At 39.7% G+C, this 23,178-nt stretch overlaps 1 protein-coding gene across 1 annotated transcript in view; it reads right to left on the reverse strand.

Moving 5' to 3' along the window:
* Positions 1–2,266: 2,266 nt before the first annotated feature.
* The window catches only part of LOC140623089 (cytosolic beta-glucosidase), a 113,071-nt gene continuing 92,159 nt past the window's right edge, over positions 2,267–23,178 (reverse strand). The window contains exon 5 of the mRNA XM_072809090.1: positions 2,267–2,969. Coding sequence (XP_072665191.1) covers positions 2,767–2,969 — 203 coding nt within the window. The 3' untranslated portion in view covers positions 2,267–2,766. The remainder of the gene's footprint in view (positions 2,970–23,178) is intronic.

Raw genomic sequence — 23,178 nt, forward strand, 5'->3', positions numbered from 1 at the left:
TTCAATAAAGGGCTTAGGTGGACATTTCCTGCTGGTGTTCACAGGAGTTATAAAACTAAAGCCCTACACATCAAAATGAAAATGGGCTTCTGTTATTTTCTGTACGTCCTTAGCAATTCAGAAATAACTTACCCTAAAATAAAAACTATCCTCTCCCCCCAAAAAATACCACAGTTCTTTAAAAGTGATGCCCAGAATGTTAATAACATGTGTTCACATTCTCTTAAAATTAAAAAAAATAAAAAATAAAGCAAGGAAGGAAGGTCAAGAAAAAGAAATACAAGTAGACCCAATCCATCATGATGATATCCAAGTTTCTCCTTAGATAAAACAGACATAAAACACGTCCTTTACAAGCCTCAGATGACCTTCAGGACATCTAAGTACAGTATCTATGGATTTTTAAGTATAATTAACAACTCCTCTGTTTTTCCATTTAAAGAATCTGAGTTCTGTTTCCTTGACAGGCAAAAGCCAATCAATCTTGTTTTCAAATGCTAATACGAGCAATTAAAAATAACATTAATTAAAATACTACAGGAGCTGTTAGATTTGGGGTGGTAGAGACTTTTTTCTTCCCCTAAATTTATGACAATTCTAATTTACAGGACTAATTGAGGAAATACCCTTGGTTTGATCCGTTTCTGGGATGAGGAGCTGGCCCTTGAAATCCAGCTGAGAGCTGCAGAGAGCCACTGCACTGTGAGGAAGCCCCGGCACGCTGCAGCTCCAATGCTTATTTCACCTGGTAGACCAAATGTGACAGATCATTTTATTTACAGCACGAATATTAATTTTCTGGTTTTGGTAACGAAAATACAGTGCTCATTTGTATTGTTGTAAAACTTGTAAATATGCCCTGTAGGATAAGTAATATTCAAAACAAAATCCTAATTAAAAGGAAAACTCAGTTGTCTTGCAAGATAATATAAAGAGGGCACATAAATTGTAAATAAGATACATGGTAAAAATGAAAAAGACAGGCTGGATAGGAAAGGAATGAAATAAGATTTGGAAATGTGCTTTTTAAATGAACACAAATTGTGAGATAATGTCTCATTGAACAATAAAAATAACAAAACAGTGGCAAAGATGTAATAGAATTTCCTATGTATACCATTTTAATCTTAATATAATTTTCCCCAGTGCATCCACGTTTATTGAACTACTATGACCATTTCTTTTCCACTCTGTCCAAAGTTACTAACACAGTGCTCCGTGCTGTAAATAATTCCCTGATTATGAACATGAAAACGATCTAGAAATTGACCACAGTGTTTTTTAAAAATGACATCGTGTCTGCGTGGGGCCAAAAGCCTTATGAGAATGGCATAGTATGGGTAGTTTCCTCAGGGAAACAGAAAGAGAACACAGAAAAACACATCCCCACTTCCTCCTGCATAGGCAACCCTACACCTTTGTTTCTTTGTTTTCCTTTCTTCAAGAGAAGGAGAAAAGTCCTCTGTGGCACCTGGACCTACAGTGTGCTGGACAGAGCCCAGAACTGATGCCAAAGAAATTCTTTGTCCTGGCAACAAATACAGATGTGAATTGAGGACAGTTCACATCATCAGTGCATCCTCAGTTTCTCAGTCTGCAAAATGGAGGTGATAATACCTCTTAGCTTCAACCACAATACACAAATGAATGTTGCATAAATACTACTCAAATATGGAGATGAGAGTCCAAATTTGATATATGTGAAAGGTTTGCCAGTGTGGACACCTTACATCCAGAGGAACCCCTATATCTACTACTACTAACCCCAACTGAGGAAGCTAGGTAAAATGTCCAACACCAATCCATCCCCATATTCATCTCAGACATGTATAGACATCTTATACTCACATAGGTCATTCAATCCATGTATATATCTCATGGGTGTCATCAATGGTCTTATAGATACTAAACTTAAAAAAAAAAACCCAAAAGTAGAAAACATGCCCTGTTTATTATTTTGTCTTTCATTTGGTGTCATTCTGGAGTAGGAGTTCAGTTTCTGCTAAACATCAACTCAAATACTTTTTTTTTCCATTCATAGTCTAATTTGTTTTATTAATTTATTATTTTTCAAAAATAATCCATCAGGCAAGAGAAAGAGGTACTTGTTCATGCATAAAGAAAATATATGTCAAAAGATCAACAAATCAGTTGTTAAATGTGTTATAAATTAATCCCTTTGTTGAATAGAATGCATGACTATATAATGTTACTAACTTTTATTTTTTTTTTTTTTTTTTTTTTTTTTTTTTTTTTTTTTTGTTACTAACTTTTAATTCTGATTTTTTTATACTAAACAGTAGAAAATTTTTGGACCACATGAAAATAGATCTACAAAGCAAATAATAGCTGACATAACCAGAAAAACTAGGCTCATAAACAAGTGTTCTTATAATAAGTGGTCCTGCTGTTAGAGCTGCAAATCATGAGCAAACCATCTTTATAAATTTTTCATTATTTTTTTCTAGAAAAATTCTAAGGATTTAAATTGAAGTTGCCAAATCCTTTTGATTTCTTAATATAAAAATCAATTTCAGTGGTTTTCTACTCTGTTTTTTTTTAAAGCCTCATTGATCCAAATGCAAATAGAGTAAAGGCCATCATTAAATACATCCCCAGGCATTCCATATTCAGACTTCATAATCACGGATCAGCTGGCAGGAGATGATTACAAAGGCAATTTGAGATTGTCTAAAGGATCACCAAAGCAGACTTCCTTTCCAAAACCAGAGGCTTCTTCTCCAGGAGACATGGGCCAGCCATCCTTTATAGATGCTCCTCTAGTCCATTGTTTTGGATGATCTTGGCATATTCCTTGGCTGATGTGTAAGGCACTCGAGGTCTAGCAGGATCCTCAAAATCAACATGGAAGAGACCAAACCGTTTACTGTAACCATAGTTCCACTCAAAGTTATCCAGAAGAGTCCATGCACAATATATTTTAAGATTGACTTTATCAAGTTGGATAGCTGATTTTTTTTTTAATGAGAGAAAAGAAATGAGGAAAAAAAAGGAGGAAAGTTATCATCTCTGGGAAGGCTTTTTGTGAACATACAAAATCACTGGCAACTATTGCAAGTATCTTTCTCTTGCAGGGATCATAGAAAAAAACCTCTCAGTGCTCTTTTCCAATTTTCTCTTTTAACCAAGGAGAGGTTCCATTCATGAAGTTAAATTACATTCCATTCTAATTATTTGGTCATTCCTTCATTTGATATATGTTTTATTCATCTATTATTTACTCAATAAATATATTTTTCTTTTTCTTTTTTTTTTTTTTTTATAATTCCAAGAAAGTATTTATTTTTTTTTAATTTATTTTTTATTGGTGTTCAATTTACTAACATACAGAATAACACCCAGTGCCCGTCACCCATTCACTCCCACCCCCCGCCCTCCTCCCCTTCCACCACCCCTAGTTCGTTTCCCAGAGTTAGCAGTCTTTACGTTCTGTCTCCCTTTCTGATATTCCCCACACATTTCTTCTCCCTTCCCTTATATTCCCTTTCACTATTATTTATATTCCCCAAATGAATGAGAACATATAATGTTTGTCCTTCTCCGACTGACTTACTTCACTCAGCATAATACCCTCCAGTTCCATCCACGTTGAAGCAAATGGTGGGTATTTGTCATTTCTAATAGCTGAGTAATATTCCATTGTATACATAAACCACATCTTCTTTATCCATTCATCTTTCGTTGGACACCGAGGCTCCTTCCACAGTTTGGCTATCGTGGCCATTGCTGCTAGAAACATCGGGGTGCAGGTGTCCCAGCGTTTCATTGCATTTGTATCTTTGGGGTAAATCCCCAACAGTGCAATTGCTGGGTCGTAGGGCAGGTATATTTTTAACTGTTTGAGGAACCTCCACACAGTTTTCCAGAGTGGCTGCACCAGTTCACATTCCCACCAACAGTGTAAGAGGGTTCCCTTTTCTCCGCATCCTCTCCAACATTTGTTGTTTCCTGCCTTGTTAATTTTCCCCATTCTCACTGGTGTGAGGTGGTATCTCATTGTAGTTTTGATTTGTATTTCCCTGATGGCAAGTGATGCAGAACATTTTCTCATATGCATGTTGGCCATGTCTATGTCTTCCTCTGTGAGATTTCTGTTCATGTCTTTTGCCCATTTCATGATTGGATTGTTTGTTTCTTTGGTGTTGAGTTTAATAAGTTCTTTATAGATCTTGGAAACTAGCCCTTTATCTGATATGTCATTTGCAAATATCTTCTCCCATTCTGTAGGTTGTCTTTGAGTTTTGTTGACTGTATCCTTTGCTGTGCAAAAGCTTCTTATCTTGATGAAGTCCCAATAGTTCATTTTTGCTTTTGTTTCTTTTGCCTTCGTGGATGTATCTTGCAAGAAGTTACTATGGCCGAGTTCAAAAAGGGTGTTGCCTGTGTTCTCCTCTAGGATTTTGATGGAATCTTGTCTCACATTTAGATCTTTCATCCATTTTGAGTTTATCTTTGTGTATGGTGAAAGAGAGTGGTCTAGTTTCATTCTTCTGCATGAGGATGTCCAATTTTCCCAGCACCATTTATTGAAGAGACTATCTTTCTTCCAATGGATAGTCTTTCCTCCTTTATCGAATATTAGTTGCCCATAAAGTTCAGGGTCTGCTTCTGGATTCTCTATTCTGTTCCACTGATCTATGTGTCTGTTTTTGTGCCAGTACCACACTGTCTTGATGACCACAGCTTTGTAGTACAACCTGAAATCTGGCATTGTGATGCCCCCAGATATGGTTTTCTTTTTTAAAATTCCCCTGGCTATTCGGGGTCTTTTCTGATTCCACACAAATCTTAAAATAATTTGTTCTAACTCTCTGAAGAAAGTCCATGGTATTTTGATAGGGATTGCATTAAACGTGTATATTGCCCTGGGTAACATTGACATTTTCACAATATTAATTCTGCCAATCCATGAGCATGGAATATTTTTCCATCTCTTTGTGTCTTCCTCAATTTCTTTCAGAAGTGTTCTATAGTTTTGAGGGTATAGATCCTTTACATCTTTGGTTAGGTTTATTCCTAGGTATCTTATGCTTTTGGGTGCAATTGTAAATGGGATTGACTCCTTAATTTCTCTTTCTTCAGTCTCATTGTTAGTGTATAGAAATGCCACTGACTTCTGGGCATTGATTTTGTATCCTGCCACGCTACCGAATTGCTGTATGAGTTCTAGCAATCTTGGGGTGGAGACTTTTGGGTTTTCTATGTAGAGTATCATGTCATCGGCGAAGAGGGAGAGTTTGACTTCTTCTTTGCCAATTTGAATGCCTTTAATGTCTTTTTGTTGTCTGATTGCTGAGGCTAGGACTTCCAGTACTATGTTGAACAGCAGTGGTGAGAGTGGACATCCCTGTCTTGTTCCTGATCTTAGGGGAAAGGCTCCTAGTGCTTCCCCATTGAGAATGATATTTGCTGTGGGCTTTTCATAGATGGCTTTTGAGATGTCGAGGAATGTTCCCTCTATCCCTACACTCTGAAGAGTTTTGATCAGGAATGGATGCTGTATTTTGTCAAATGCTTTCTCTGCATCCAATGAGAGGATCATATGGTTCTTGGTTTTTCTCTTGCTGATATGATGAATCACATTGATTGTTTTACGAGTGTTGAACCAGCCTTGTGTCCCAGGGATAAATCCTACTTGGTCATGGTGAATAATTTTCTTAATGTACTGTTGGATCCTATTGGCCAGTATCTTGTTGAGAATTTTTGCATCCATGTTCATCAGGGATATTGGTCTGTAATTCTCCTTTTTGGTGGGGTCTTTGTCTGGCTTTGGAATTAAGGTGATGCTGGCTTCATAGAACGAATTTGGAAGTACTCCATCTCTTTCTATCTTTCCAAACAGCTTTAGGAGAATAGGTATGATTTCTTCTTTAAACGTTTGATAAAATTCCCCTGGGAATCCATCTGGCCCTGGACTCTTGTGTCTTGGGAGGTTTTTGATGACTGCTTCAATTTCCTCCCTGGTTATTGGCCTGTTCAGGTTTTCTATTTCTTCCTGTTCCAGTTTTGGTAGTTTGTGGCTTTCCAGGAATGCGTCCATTTCTTCTAGATTGCCTAATTTATTGGCGTATAGCTATTACTTTTCATATACAAAGAAATACAGATACACACACACACAGTTTGTCCCTGGTACCTAAAATTATTCATTAAGGACACTGCTCAGCTCTCACTCTTTGCAGATGTCATGATACTTTATGTGGAAAATCTAAATGACTCCACCCCAAAATTGCTAGAACTCATACAGGAATTCAGCAAAGTAGCAGGATATAAAATCAATGCACAGGAATCAGTTGCATTTCTATACACTAACAATGAGACAGAAGAAAGAAATTAAGGAATCTATCCCATTTACAGTTGTTCCAAAACCCATAAAATACCCAGGAATAAACCTCACCAAAGTAAAGGATCTGTACTCTGAACACTGTAGAACACTTATGAAAGAAATTGTGGAAAACACTCTATGCCATGGATTGGAAGAACAAATATTGTTAAAATTTCCATGCTATCTAGAGCAATCTACACATTCAACACAATCCCTATCAAAATGCCATTGTCATTTTTCACAGAGCTGGAATAAATAACCCTAAAATTTGTATGGAACCAGAAAACACCCTGCATAGCTAGAGAAATGTTGAAAAAGAAAACCAAAGCTGGTGGCATCACAATTCTGGACTTCAAGCTATATTAAAAAGCTGTAATAATCAAGCCAGTATGGTACTGGCACAAAAACAAACACACAGTGGAACATAATAGAAAAGCTAGAAATGGACCCTCAACTCTATGGTCAACTAATCCTCAACAAAACAGGAAAGAATATCCAATGGAAAAAAGACAGTCTCTTCAAAAATGGTATTTGGGAAATTGGACAACCACATGTAGAAGAATTAAACTGGATGATTTTCTCATACCATACACAAAAATAAACTCTAAATGGATGAAAGACCCAAATATGAGACAGGAATCCATCAAAATCCTAGAGGAGAACACAGGTAGCAACCTATTCGACTTTGGCCACAGCAACTTCTTCCTAGACACGTCTCCAAGTGCAAGGGAAACAAAAGCAAAAATGAACCGTTGGGATTTCATCGAGATAAAAAACTTTTGCAAAGCAAAAGAAATGGTCAACATAACCAAAAGACAACCTATAGGAATGGAGAATATATTGGTAAACATCTTATCAGATAAAGGGCTAGTATCCAAGCTCTATAAAAAAACTTATGAAACTCAACATTCAAAAAAAAAAAAAAAAGAAACTCAACATTCAAAAGCAAATAATCTAGTTTAAGAAATGGGCAGAAGACATGAATAGACATTTATTTCTCCAAAGAAGACATACAAATGGTCAACAGACAATAGAAAAATGTTCAACGTCACTTGGCATCAGGGAAATACAAATGAAAGCCACAATGAGATATCACCTCACACCAGTCAGAATGGCTAAAATTACCAAGTCAGGAAACAATAAATGTTGGTGAGGATCCAGAGAAAGGAGAACCCTCTTACACTATTGTTGGGAATGCAAGCTGGTACAATGACTCTGGAAAGCAGTGTGGAGGTTCCTCGAAAAGTGAAAAATAGAGCTACCCCATGACCCAGTAATTGCACTGTTAGGTATTCACCCAAAGCCTACAAATACAGTGATCTAAAGGGAGACCTGCTCCCCAAAGGATACAGAAGATATGGTGTACACATTCACACACACACACACACGAGAATATTACTCAGCCATGAAAAAAATGGAACCTTACCATTTGCAATTACATGGATGGAACTAGGGTATTATGCTAAGCAAAATAAGTCAATCAGAGCAAGACAAATATCATATTTCACTCATTTGGAATTTAAGAAAGAAAACAGAGGATTATAGGGAAAGGGAGGGAAAGATAAAATAAGACAAGAGTAGAGAGGGAGACAAACCAGAAGAGATTCTTAAGTATAGGAAACAAACAGGGTAGCTGGAGGAGAGGTGGGTGACAGCATGGAGTAACTAGGTGATGGGTATGAAGGAGGGCACATGATATAATGAGCACTGGGCATTATATGCAACTGATGAATCAGTGAACTCTCTCTCTGAAACTGATAATACACTATATGTTAAGTAACTGAATTTAAATAAAACAAAAATTTAAAAATAAATACAAAATAAAATATTCCTTAAAAAAAAAAAAAAAAAGACACTGCTCAGCTTCTAAGTGCAACCTCTAAACAATCCAGAAAGTCCACTAGTAAGTTGGAAGAGGTGATAATAACTGGGCTAAGGCAGTCCCAGCTATTACCTTGTGTTCCTATGACCAAATGGAGACATGTCTTATAATTCTGGAAATAAAACCTTAAAATGGAATGGATCAACACACAACTCTGGTTGTACATGTATCTTAGACTAAGTAGGCATAAAAATGTTATGGCATCCCCTCTGCTCAACATCTAAACTCAGAGTGGTGTTTAAACCCTCCAAGAGCCAAAACGATGGGCCATTTCTTCTCTAAATACACATATGCACATATACAATATTCTATATAATTTCATTTGTGGATACCACAAAGCCCACCGTAAGATGTCAAAATGTGGAGAATTTTCTGAGTAGTTTTACACTTATTTCCATCATGTTAGTCAGGGAATTCAACTCACTTTTTAGTATTTTAAATACTTTAACAAATATTATTTTAGCATTAGTATTTATTAATTAGTATTTTAATTTAATATTTCAAGTTCGGAAAAAAAAAAGCCCTCCAAGGTTGCATGAATTGTTGCACTGAATATTTCTTTCAAAATGAGAATAATTAACTTCTATTTATGGGATGGACTAATATCTATTTCCTACTGCAGAAATTAAATAAAAAGGCAAGTTTCCTTTACATGATAGACATATTCCTAAAGTTGGGTGAAAATGAACATTCGTATGACATAACAAATTTTAATGATATTAAGGATCGCTCTCAACCCTCTCAATCGCTCTAGCATTGGCAAAGCAAGATCTACTTTACCTTTTTCTTTGTAAATCTGTATTTTGGGAGTCTCTTAAAGGAACTATACCCATAAACTATGACACATATATACACTCTGAATCATCTTGGAATTTTTTTTTTTGACTATGGATACTCCATAGACAAAAGGTTCCTGAGAAGTTAATTGGCCCCTAACCCCTCTACCTTTGTGCATAGTGGCATGCAGAGTGCTGTACCTAAGAGAGCACCTTATGAATGGCGTTGAGACAAGATACACCAAGCTAGATTGGCTCTTTTTTAAATAAAGTATGGTTGAAAAATGAAATATATAACATTCAAGCACATCAAGTTTTGTAGGAATTAAAAACATTTATAGGTATTCCTTCTTCTCCTCACCCACATTGCCATTTGTGTCTCTTCCCATCTCTGTCAACCACAACTGTAAAATATCAATATCACAAAATAATTTTATAACTAATTTAAGTTCTGCATGGCCTACACCTAAGAATTAAAACAGCCTAAACCAAATACCAGGCCAGAAAATAACCATCTCCTTCGACTGCCTTAGAATTCAGTCTGGGGACATGCGAGAATCTGCATAGTTTTTTTCTCATCTGCAGAACTACTGCCCAACAAGAAAGCCTGCCGGGTAGAAAGCCAGACAGTTTCTGAAAACACGCACAGTCCCACAGAACATGTACAAAGGATTGATTCATGTGCTCAACCAGGGGATAAAAACGGTGCCTCGCCTGCTTGCAAGGGAACAAAAGAGAAACGCTGACAATTTCATTGTTAACTGCCAGGAGTTCAGCAGCAGGTACTAAACTGCCGAGTGACACTGGTGGGTGTCTCTGCATTTTCATTGTAGGAACATTCAAATAGAGAATTACCTGGTTAGGGCTGAGGAGCTGGCCTGCTGGAATCCTCCTCATTGTGCTACCACTGGGAAAAATTACAAAACCGTGCTAGACCCTGCATACCTTTCCTCTTCCAATCTCCTCCAGAACAGAAAGAGACCCTCATCGCATTTCTTGTCAGTGTGATTTATGAGGTCCCAAATCTTAGTAGGGAAAAATCACTTCTGTGAGTTCACTTTCTTTCTTAAACCAGAATTGCTGGCAAAGTAAACACAGACTGACAGGGACTATGGATGGGTACAAAGCACACACGGGATAAAACGACAAACACACAGAGCCAAAGTTTGGTTTTGGACTTAAAAAGCCGGTGGAAAAGGCCTCACAGTCAGCAGCTGAATAAAAAGATGCAAAGAGAAAGATACCTAAGACTTGCTAATGCATTAAAGTCTTAGTCTGTTCTAACGAGGAGATCCCCGTACCAGTATTGGACTAAACACACGTGCACACACACATACACATACATGCACACACTGCCCTGTTTTACCCAAACTGAGAAGGTTGAGGGAATGGTCTTTCATCAGACCGCCCTCATTTGTGACAGAACTACAAGTTCAAGGGATTCCCCAAACCACCCTCAGTTTCAATAATTTGCTAGAACTCAATAGAATTCACTGAACCCTGTATACTCACAGTTGTGGTTCATTATGGCAGAGGATACAAGTCAACATCAGCCAGAAGAAGAGATGGATCATTCAGAGACTCAAGGGCTCCAACAGGAAGCCCCCCTCCTCCCCTCCCCTAGGAGGCCTGGGATGGACATGTGACAACGTGCACGGAGCAGTGGCAATCAGTTGCTCACCTGAGCTTCAGTGTCCAGAGTTTTTATTGGGACTTCATTATATCGTCACGCTTGATTCATTGGCTGTCCCTGTAGATGAACTCAGACTCCAGGTCAAGTGACACTGTGTTACCCAACGCCCGCAACTTCAATCACACGGTTGGTCTTTCTGATGTTACTAGCCCCCCACCCTAAACAAGGACATTCGGTCACGCATGGCACAGGTTTCCTCCCAAAAGCTGAGGGCAAAGGCCAAGCCATTATTTGGGCAAAACCAAATTCTTAACTACACACACACACACACACACACACACCTATCTTAGAAGCTCATTATCTCATGCTACTGGGCACAATCTTCTTAAATTACTGGTTTATGAAGCGCCGTGATTATGCCCGTGTTCATCACGGCTAAAAATTGGGCCCTCAGCTTCAGTGGGATTTCCCAACAGTTTATAAACAGAGATAGTCTTTGTTTTCAAGATTACCTAAGACTTTATAAGACATCCCTGAATGTGGCACAACTGTTCAGCTGTCAATCAGCTAATCCACAGACCCAGGCCACCGTGGTGAGAACCAGTAGAAAGGTTCCAGACAGTGCAAAAGGCAGCCCCCCACAGAAGAAAAATGACAGAGATAAAGCCCCGGGAAAGAGTGAGAAGGAAAAATATTAGCATCTCGATTTCCGTGTTCCAGTAATGGCAGGCTACGTTATTTGAGCAAGCCCTCCTAATGAAAACAAGTAAGCATGCTGGATAGAATTTTAAAAGCAAATCTTCAAAACAATGAAAAGCTGACAATTTCATAGAGAATTACCAGGCCAGAGCAGGATGAAGAAATTAAAATTGATAGGCACGGCAGCTGCTTTCACCTCATGGAGTTCTCCAATCTTAGGAAATCAGAATCTTTTCTAATTTTCTAGGGTGGGGTCAAGTGTCAAAGCCCAGAGATACAGAGAAGGAAATCTGAGACCCCACACAGAGGAAACTAAGACCCCAAAAGACTAATCCCTCAGGGGAAGGGTGAGCCAGAAACAAACCAGTCATTAGAAAGTCTCAGGTCATTTTTGGCTCAGAAAATGTCAAATCTAGGGGCACCTGGGTGGCTCAGTTGGGCATCTGCATTTGGCTCAGGTCATGATCCCAGGGTCCTAGGATCAAGTCCCACACCAGGCTCCCTGCTCAGTGGGGAGCCTGCTTCTCTCTCTCCCTCTGTCCTTTCCCTACGTGTGCTCTGTCAAATAAATAAATAAAATGTTAAAAAAAAAAAAAAAAAGAAAATGTCAAGTCTGGATCTTGGATAGAGGTGATCTCAGATTGATAGTACCCCTGAAAGGTACAACATTCAAATATATTTTGGGAGGAGATACCTCTATTCCAACCCTTCAATTATTACCACAAATATTTTTAGGTATAATCAGCACATAATTAATTATAACCAGAAAGGCATGGGAAAACAGTGATAATTAGAAAATTGGCAGAATCAACAAACAGAAACAGGGGCATCTGGTGGCTCAGTCAGTTAAGCATCTGACTTTGGTTCAGGTCATGATCTCAAGGTCCTGGGATCGAGCCCCATGGCAGGCTCCACATTCAGTGGGGAGTTTGCTTCTCCCTCTCCCTCTGCCCCTCCTTCCCCCCACAACCTACACACAGACATCTGCTCTCTCTCTCTTTCTCTCTCAAATGAATAAAATCTTAAAACAAATATAACCAGAAAGTCATGGGAAAAACGATGACAATTAGAAAATCAGCAAAATCAATAGACACCGTACACAAACCCACAAGAGCTCAGTTATTAGAAGTGTCAGACAGACTCTAAAATATCCATGTCATTATGTTTATATCATAGAGATAAACTGAAATATCTTCAAGGTTCAGGAATCTATTAAAAATGATGTGGTTGGGCAGCCCGGGTGGCTCAGTGGTTTAGCGCCGCCTTCAGCCCAGGGCGTGACCCTGGAGACCCAGGATCAAGTCCCATGTCAGGCTCCCTGAATGGAGCCTGCTACTGCCTTTTGCACTCTCTGCCTGTGTCTCTGCCTCTCTCTCTCTCTCTCTCTCTCATGAATAAATAAATAAAATCTTTAAAAAAAAGTGATGTGGCATATTTGGGAAAGGAAACTAACACTTAGAATCCCAGATGCAGCAGTTAGTAGTTGATGGAGCTTGGAGTTTCTCCTGAGTGCAATGGGGACAGTCATAGCTCCTCATAGGGCTGCTGTAAAGATTAAGTGGGATAAGCGTGGCCCCAGCACAGTATCTCACCCATGTGGGTTTCTATCATCTTCCTCTCTGGCCCCTCTATTAGCAGAATACGGAATCCAAAGTTAAACTATACTTTGATGTGCCCTCTCCCCAACAACCCAGATATTTCGATGAAGTTGAAACTGGGTTTAAGTGAGCATCTGCGACAATGTAAAAGAGGAAGAGGAGTCATGAGGACAAACCTTTTAGTCTAAGAAAGTATAAGGACGAAGGGAGAGGCACAGACTATATAAATCTGAGGACAGAGCTCTTTACATCAGTTAGAAAATTCCTTTCTTTTCTCTAGGGTGACATCTTGCTTGAAGGCCTTGCCTGGCTTCCTGCCTCTCTGAGTCCTGAGAAGCAGCCCTGAGAACCCTACGGCACTGAGTTTCAGGTGTCTAAGCTCTTGAGCTTGTGAGATGTTAGTTGAGCCAGTGCATCATGGGATTTACTTTTTGAGCAGCAAATCCAATCCCAGATATGGAAAAAAAAAAAAAAAAGAAAACCTAAAAGAGTGGGTTTGAGTCAAAATCCTTAAGTAGCATGTGGCTAAGTCAATGTAATATAACAAGTACAAAAGGCAGGATGCAAAACAAGCTCAGATTCAGTCACTGAAATGGAAGGGGAATGGATCAAAGACAAACACAGGAGTTGTAGAGCAGTCTTAGGGGTGTCTCTGAGGGTCATGGAGTATTTTCTATTTGCATTAACTTATTGTTGAATATGTTGTATATAGAAGAATCAGGCTGATATAAAGACATGGAGCCAAAAAAACATCAATATGATTACTAATCCAGCAGGGCACTGTTTCTCAAAGTGTTGACTCTGACCACCGAACCACTGGGAATTACCCAGGGTATATCTGAAAAAAAAAAAAAAAAGTGTATTAGCCTCACCCCAAATCTACTAAGACCAGAATCTCTTGGGTTGTGTTATGAGCTAAATTACGGCCCACCCAATACATATGTTGAAGACCCATTCCCTAGCACCTCAGCATATGACTTTATTTGGACATCAAGTCTTTTAAGAGGTAGTAAGTTGTTAGGGCAGACCCTAATCCAATGGAAGGGTGTCCTTCTAAGAAGACGGAAGTCACCAGAGCTGTGTGTGCACCCAGAAGAAAGACCAGTGAGGACATAGTGAGAAATTGGTTATCTGAAAGGCAAAGAGAGAAACCTCAGGAGAAACCAAACTTGCTGACCCCTCAATCTTACACTTCTAGCTTCCAGAACTTCAAGAAAATAAATCACCGTTGTTTAAGCCACCCGATCTGTGGCATTTTGTTATGGCAGCTCTTAGTAAACTAGATTGAGATCGGAGAATTTCTTTTTTTTTAATAAACGACCTGAGTGATTTTTATACTCAAGTTTGAGACTACTAAGCCTAGGATAAGCTCCAAGAGTCTACTGCAACGTTTTGAACACAAAGGCATCTCTCTTGAGGTTATAAATGTAGACAACTTCCTTAGCCTGTTAACACTCATAGCCAGAGAAGCCCTAGGCCAAGAGACACAGCAGGCCAGGCTTCACCACCTTTCAGAAATAGGGGACCATGGACAGATGAAGGTGGGAAGCCTGCAAGCTCAGGAATGCCACATGCCTGTCATCCACTGTTTAATCAAAGCCTCATATTACCCCAATGGATCATGAGAAATCTTTTCAATTCACCGAGTGTAATTGCTTGATTGGTGGCTCCCTGTAAAGATCTGTCCATCCAAAACTTGTGACTGTGCCCTTATTTGGAAAAAGGGACTTTGCAAATACAGTTAAGGATCTCAAGATAAGAGGGGCGCCTGGCTACCTCAGTCCAAAGAGCATCTGACTCTTGATATCCAGGTCATGAGTTGGAGCCCCACAATGACTATGGAGATTAGTTAAATAAAACTTAAAAAAAAAAAAATCTCAAGATGAGATCATCCCAGATAATGTGAGTCCTAAATGCAATGACCAATGTCCTTAGAAGAGAAGAAAAGGGGAGAAGACACGCAGGGAAGAAGGCAACGTGAAGAGAGGCAGAGATTGGAGTGATATGTCTGTAAGCCAAGGCATGCCAAGACAGCCACCAGAAGCTCGTAGACAGGCATGGCATAGCTTCTCTCTCAGAGCCTCCAGAAGGAACCAATCCTGCTGGCACTTTAATTTCAGATTTTTGGCCTCCAGAACTGTGAGACAATAAATTTCTGTTGTTTTGAGCCACCAAGTTTGTAGTAATTTGTTACAGCAGCCACAGATCATGCACCATACTCCTGTAGAGTAGTTGCCAACTGGGCTCCAAGTCCCAAACCACCCACCTGATTTTGCTGAGGGCTTGTGAGAATCTTTCCTCAAGGCCTGTCAAAGAGAAAGAAATCCTTCCCAGGACACAGTTTGAAGCAGATTTTCTGGCAATTGCCCCACACACCAACCTTGCAAATGTGTTTCTCTGAGCTTGGTTGAATTGCACAGAGCATTACAATTGGAGGACAGCTTTAGCTGGGTAGCAGTGCCTGCAAGGGAACTGGCACACCAACTGCCTTTCCGTATCTTTGGAAAATAAAATAAAATAAAATAAAATAGAACGACATCAGGAAGATCTAAACATAGAAAATGCACAATAATTCCCCCCACCCCATTCCAGGTGAGTATCAGTGGCTGGACAGCATCTGTGAAAATGTCCAAATAATCCCAACACAGGAGGCCCCCCTGTACATGGGAACTTCTAGTAGCAAAATCTATGACTCTCTGAAAACAGTCTGAAAACCAAAGGCTAAGTTTTAAATATTTTATAGGAAAATGCCAATTAACCAGAAATAAGCTGTAAAGATTTCTTAATTATCTGTATTGTTCCTATTACATACATTAGATTGGGGGGGAGGGGACCTTGCAAATAGCAAGCAGTTGAAAGGTATAAAAATATGTATTTTTACTTAATTATAAAGCTGATCTGAGAGGAGGTGCCCATTCAGTGTCCCCTTCTATAATGTCTTCATCGATATTACTTTCACAGTTACCTCTGTGAAATAGAGAAGCTGACTGGGTGATGGGCACTGAGGGGGGCACTTGGCAGGATGAGCACTGGGTGTTATGCTAAATGTTGGCAAATTGAGCTCCAATAAAAAAAAAATTTTTAAAAAATAGAGAAGCTCCTATGAAAACCAAAGTTCTGAGCACGTGAAACTCTCTTCTACCAGAAAACCTTCCTTCCTTCCCCGTTTCCTTCTCTTTCCCCTCTTCCTTTCTCCCTTTCTTACTTTCCTTCTGGGGTTTACTTTCCCCTTCTGTAAAATGGGGGCAATAGTATCTTTTCCCTATGGCTGCAGTATTAAATAAATTAATACATATAAAGCTCTATGAATGATACCAAGTTTATACTAAACACAACATATTCTACTCGCCGGTATGGTTGTTGTTACTCCTCTCAGTGTCTGTAAGGGCGATGAATGAAACCTGTTTTCTCTCTGCCTCCCATCTGGATTCAAACAGCTTTCAGAGGGTAGAGTCAGCAAAAAATGCTCAGTGCTGAGAACCAGAGAAATCAGGGCGTCAAGGGAAAGAGCAGCATCTGGGCCAGGGCTTGTGCTCTGTAGGAAAGGGTCAGCTGTCGGTCACGAAGAATAAATCACTAAGGACAAGGACCTTAGGGTGAGGCTGCTGGGAGCTCCAGGTGCTACTGAAGGCTCCCTGCCTCGCTCGGTGTGCTGGGAGGGGGACTGCATCACTCAGCCTTTCCCAGATCCTGAGACAACATCCACCCTACACTTATTAAATAAATACATATTGCGCTAGCAATTGGGAATATAATGGAGAGCAAAATAAACAACCCCTCTTTTTGTAGAGCTTAACAGCGCATGTGGAAGACTGGAAGACATATCTTAATCCAATTACCACCCTGTGAGCCTTTAATTGCAATCTGTGAAGAGTATTATGGAAGGAAAGACATGGGAGCTGTGAGAAAGAACGGCATAGCAGCTCACATTTATTGAGCATTTAGGTACTGATCCAAGCATTTTGTGTATGCTTTCACTCGTTTCCTCTTTACCTGTAAACCTGGGAGTTAGATATTATCATTGTTCCCATTTTACAGGGAAGGGAATTGATGCACAGAGAAGTGAGGTAACATTTACGAAATTCATGCAGTAAGTGAGAGAACTGGAGTTGGAACCCAAGCAAGATAACAACAGAGGCTGCGTGCAGAGCCACAGCGCTATACCGTGTCCTGACTCACGCTGCAGTGGAAGATCTGGTCCAGTCAGGAAGGGTGGGAGAACAAAAGGTGGGCAGTTCCCTGGAGCAAACTAGAGCTGAAAGCTCAGCATTCATTGGGGTTACCTATTGCCATCAGCCAGGTTCTCTCTTAATTGTAACAGAAGCTGACCTTGATTGATGAAGCATAGAAGGGTCAAGTTGGAGAAGTAGGCTCAAACAAAGCTTTCAGGACCAGAGCCCAAAAGCACGACACAGAACTGGTGGATGGAAGAAGCTTCCTTAACTGTTTTTTTTTTTTTTTTTTTTTTTTCCTTAACTGTCAACGACCCAACAGGCACTAAGTCCTGCAGCTCATGGCTGCCCAGGCCCAACTTTCCTGCAAGCACAGCAGCCGCCACTTCTGAAGCAGAAGCTGGACCTTATAAAAGCTGATTGCCTATGCCGCTGTCCTCACCAGCACAACAGGTTCTACCTTTCTCAAGTTGTTCACCTTCAGGTTGTATTCTCACATGGATAAGTCTGATTGGCAGAGCCTAGATCACATGTGTGTGCCTTTGCTCTGACAAAACCTGAGGAATGTCATTCTCTACTTCGGCTAGGCAAAACTCCTAAACCTGGACACTCTTCAAATGTAGCAAGGGTGTTCTACAAGCACTAGGCAGCCAGAAAACATGACAGATGTCCACTTAGCTAGATGAACACAGGCAAGAGCAACCCAGGAAAAATGAACCATGTATGTGAAAAATCAGACATGGGAAAGTTCACGGCATATTTAAGGAACTCCAACAAGGCGGTTCAGTGGATAATAAAGACTTACCAAGAACTCATAGAAATGGAGAGTAGAATGGTGGTTACCAAGGGCTGGGGCTGAGGGAAATGGGGAGAGGTTGTTCAAAGGGTACAAACTCTCAGTTATAAGATGAATAAGTTCTGGGGATCTAATGTACTGTTTGGTGTCTATAGTTAACAGTTTGATGATCATACTATATAACAGACTTGACGGTTGCTATGAGAGTAGATTTTACATGGTACCATCACAAAAAAAGGATAGATATAGAAGGTGATGGAGGGTGTTAGATAATGCTACAGTGGGAATCATTTCACATGTATAAATGTATCAAATAAATACACTACGCACCTTAAACTTACACAAGGCTATGTTTTTATTATATCTCAAAAAAGCGTAAGGGGGGAAAAAAAGACTTGTGGAGAGAGACATAAGGCAGGGGACATGCGGGTCCTTCTAAAGATTTTAAGGATTTTGATCTTTATCCCAACCACATTAAAAGTCATTGAGGGAGTTTAAGCAAGGGAGTGACTTTAGCTAATTTGCATTTTTAGAAGATTACTGTGACCTCTGTAGAGAATAAATTTAAGTGTACCAAGAAGGGAATCCAGGACAGTATTTAGGAGTGATTGCAGTAAATCATGAGGGAGATGATGGGAGCTTGGTCTGGGGTGGTATAAGTGAAGACAAGAGAGGATCAGATGGATTAAATAGATATTTGGATAAAATCAACTGGATAGAACAATTCACTGGAGATCAGTAGTGAAGGAGATAAGGAAGCAAAGATAACACAATTTAATGGATATCATTATCAGTCTCTGAGTTAGGGAATACTAGGCATAGAGAAGTTTTGGGAGAAAGGCATAGAAGATAATGAATCAAGCTTTGGTTATGATAACTTTAGGCTTCTTTTTTTTTTTTTTTTTGATCTCCAAATGAAGAGTTGAAAAAGCTCAAAGTAGGGATCCCTGGGTGGCACAGCGGTTTGGCGCCTGCCTTTGGCCCAGGGCGCGGTCCTGGAGACCCGGGATCGAATCCCACGTCGGGCTCCCAGTGCATGGAGCCTGCTTCTCCCTCTGCCTTTGTCTCTGCCTCTCTCTCTCTCTCACTGTGTGCCTATCATAAATAAATAAAAGTTTAAAAAAAAATTTTGAAAAAGCTCAAAGTAGAGTCTGGAATGGAAATGTAAATTTCAGAGTCATCATGTAGAGGAGGTCACTGAAATCATGGTTGTCGAACTCAATTCAAAAGAGGAAGAAAAGATATTTATGCAAGGCTTATGGTATTCCAACATTTAAAAATAAGCTGGAAAGGGAAATTGAGGAGGAGGAGGGCCAGAAATATTCCATATCCTTGACCCGATGCAACCATAGATGACACTTTCTGTGGGTGTAATTTGACCAGTCACACAGCTAAAGGGAGAGAATTTGGAAATGGACACGAAGCCTGTCTGACTTCAAAGCCCACAGTCCTTCTATCAGAATAGCATGGAAAGATTGTAAATCTAAGACTGTCGGTGATATGCAAGGGTCAAAGCCACTAGGAGAAGCACATAGGCAGACCATGTGAAAAGCATAAAGTGAGTGGATGTAGGGAAGCACCTATAACATCAATACCCTAAGAGCAAAAATCTAGTGCTTCTGATGTTGGGAAAATTCTCAAGGCTTCTCCCCCTTTTCCGAATCCCCTTCTGTCACTACAGGAAAAATTCAGGATCAAAACCAAAAAACTTGCCCCTAGCGAGAAAGAGTAGCACTTAATTTAGAGCATAGTAATTGGTCCAGGTCTTGCTGGGATGATAGTTTTAAAGGGGATCAGATTATGAAGTTGTGACCTGCATCGGTAGGCATCTCTCTTTCATGCACTCTTGACGTCAGAGTGGTTAAGATGGCAGGGGTTCTTTCCCCTTGGAACACACTTTGCCAAGGCACATACTTTATTGAGTCTCTCTTCTTCCTACTTGTCAATAGGCCCAGAGCTTCTTGGTTTGCATAGGCCCAAGACAGAGGCAGGTTCAGGTGAGGGCGGGGAGGGACGGCAGGGGGAAAGTACCTTCTCCTACTATCTGTTGTTTTGGCCCTATCTCCTAGGGTTTGATATAGTTGTGCTGGTTTTTATCTTATTAGAAGGATAAGTTCAGAGATCCTAAAGTGGGTTTAGGAAAAATTTTGGCCTTTTCGGCTTGTTTTAACCCTGGGCTTTAGACTACCTCTAACCTATCTCATCCTAGGCAAAAGACTATGCCATATGATTCAGCCTAGTTCACTAAAATTCTGGAGAGAATTGAGGGCCATCACCCAATTTAGGTCATGAGGCCCCCGGTCAAATATCATACAATGACTCCAAAATTTATATGTCCAGCTCTGGCATCTCCCTTAGCTGCAAAATCTCTATATAGTTGACTAATTAACTGCTCCCCTTTCAGTCAAAATGACATTTTAAATTTTAACATATATATTTGTACAATATTGTTCAAAGCAGGATTAGTCACAATAGTCAAAAGATGGAAATAACCCAAATGTCCATCACTAGATGAATGGCTAAACAAAATGTGCCGGATGCCTACAACGGAATACTATTTGGTTTTAAAATGGAATAAAGTCTTGATACGTTCTACGATATGGATGAACCTTGAAGGCACTATGCTAAGTGAAATAAGCTAAACATAGAAGACGCGTATTGTATGATTCGACTTAGAAGAGGTACCTAGAATGTCAAATTCACAGAACCAAAGTAGGATCATAGTTACCAGAGATGGAGGAGCGGAGGCAATGGGGAGTTTGGGGCACAGTTTTGGTTTTGGGGAGATGAAGAAGTTGTAGAGACGATGCAAGTGATGGTTGCGCAACATGAATGTACTCAATCCCACTTACCTGTATGCCTGAAAATGGTTAAAATGGTACATTTTAAATTTATGAGTTTTAAATTTGAAATTTAAAAACTAATTTTAAAATTTTAAATAAATACCATTTAACATGTATAAAATAGAACTCTTGATTTTTAACCCGTTCCTCAAAACTCCCCCCCACCAGCTTCTCTAGTCCTAGCAAAGGGCACCGTCTATCTAAATCTTCCCGTCAAGCACCTAGAAGTCGTGCTTGATTCTCTTTTGCCTTATTCTCTCCCACTGCCAATCTGTAACTGGCTCTGCCTCCACCCACCTCTATCCCTCTGCGCTACCCACAGTAGCTTCCTTACTGGTTACCTGCCACAACTCTTGCACACAATTTAGCCAGAAATTGTAAATCTTTGAAAAATCAATTTAGCTTATGTCTTTCCTGATTTAACTCCTCCACTCAATGGTTTCCTATGTGACCTAGTGCAAAATTTGACGTCCTTATATGACCTTTAAGGCTCTATATGATCTGGGACCTGGCTGACTCCTCTCTGCCTTCTCCTTGCTGTCTTCCACCTCCGCTGCCCAAGACACATTGGGCTTCTTTCTCTTCTTGAAATGTGCTGAGCAATTTTCCATTTTATGCCTTTTACCCTGACTTTCATTCTGCCTGGATCACTCCTCTAGGTCCTCACTGTATGACTCTTTATTGTTAACAGGCTTAATTTAAATTCATCTCCATAAGCTATCTTTTCTGACGCCCCAATTTAAAGATTTGTTCCCAACTACACCATTCTCTCATATAATCCTCTACTATTTTCTCTGTGGCCCTTATCACTAAGTGAAAAGGTCTTATTCATGTATTTATTTATTTTTTTATTGTCTATCTTCCCCAGAAGACTGAAAATCCCATGAGAAAAAGGGACCTCTATTGTTTTCAGTATGCCCAATCCTGAGAACAGTACTTAGCACATAGTAGAAGCTAAATAAACACTTGTTGTAGGAATGAAAAAGAGAAGGAGGGAACGATATATGGAAGAAAGAGGAAAGAAGGAAGGAATGAACAAACGAAAAAGAAGTCATCTTAATATGATCTTGATAAGACTCTGATCTCGCTATTACCATCTGGTATTAGAATCATAGCATCTTCAACCAAAACTTCGATGAGTATTGATTTCAGATCCACACCCAACACCTGAATCCCTGTTACTATACTGCTGCCTGTCCCTATTCCATGGGAAACCAGTCTCTGCTTCCAGTCCCAACCTGGTGAGTCCAAGTTTCCATCCATTCAGACCTGAGATTCCTCATCACTTTCCACTGGCCACTTACTCTCTGACATTTCCCCAAAGCTTCTCCATTGTCTCAGCTGCTGCTACTACACTTCACCTCTGATGCCCAATATTTCTTAAAGAATTCTTTATTTGGCTCTTGGTCACATGTCTGGGCTAGTCCTCTGGAGTGTTTTCCCTTCTTGAGAACTCTAGGAGCTCTCAACACTCTTGAGTAATGTCACTCCACTCTCTTGGATATGGTTATAAGCCTATAATGGTGGCTCTTTGATCCCAGAAATCCCATAGGGCACAAGAGTAGAGCCCCAGGAGAAAACATCTCCCATCTTAGGCCCTTATGTATAGGCCTGAAGTACACACTTTGGAATAACTATCACTTTTTTTTAGTCCATAAGAATATGGATCTATTTGTCTATAGAAATAGCTCATCTCTAAAAACTATAGTCAACGAAGAATAGCCCTCAAAGAAAGTAGCTGGTGCCCCAGATAGAAATATCAAATAAAGACTAGGTTCTGGTTCTCTGGCTCTAGAAGTGGAGAAAGAAGCACTATGGCTGAATAAAAGTAGTATAACTGCATGTGAGGACCAAAAAAAAAAAAAAAAAAAATGTGTAGTTTTGCTCTAAAACTGATTTAGGGCTTTAGAACTATATTTTGTCAAACTGAATTCTGAACATATAGACTAATATTAATACTTTCTTCTTAGCATCTTTCTTTCATTCCTCCCTTATATCCACAAAACACTTTATTAAGTATTTACTATATGCAAGTTATTAGGTAGAGTGATTCTCATATAGGAGAGGAAAATCTGATGTAGACCTTACCTCAAGGTCAAGTAGTAAAATAGAAGAGAAATGCCCCCACATAGTTTCTCTGATTTGTGCATTCAGTCAATATCCTTAACTTCCCTTTTGCAACATCAATAAGACATGGAACTAACTATTTGTTCATGTTCTGGCTTCTACTCCAGACTCTAAACTCCATGAGGGCATTAAACACATGGATCTTATCCTGGTGAAGGGTAGGTGTTTAATGAATATTGCTTAAATGAACAAATGCTACACAAATGGATATAGAATACTGAATATAATGTTATCAATAGAAGAATAAGAATAGAGTTCTCAAGAAGGCAAGATTATTTTCTTGACCACAGTAATAAAATTCAACTCCAA

This window comes from Canis lupus, chromosome 2 (assembly GCF_048164855.1).
Source record: "Canis lupus baileyi chromosome 2, mCanLup2.hap1, whole genome shotgun sequence".
In the NCBI taxonomy this organism is placed as follows: Eukaryota; Metazoa; Chordata; class Mammalia; order Carnivora; family Canidae; genus Canis; species Canis lupus.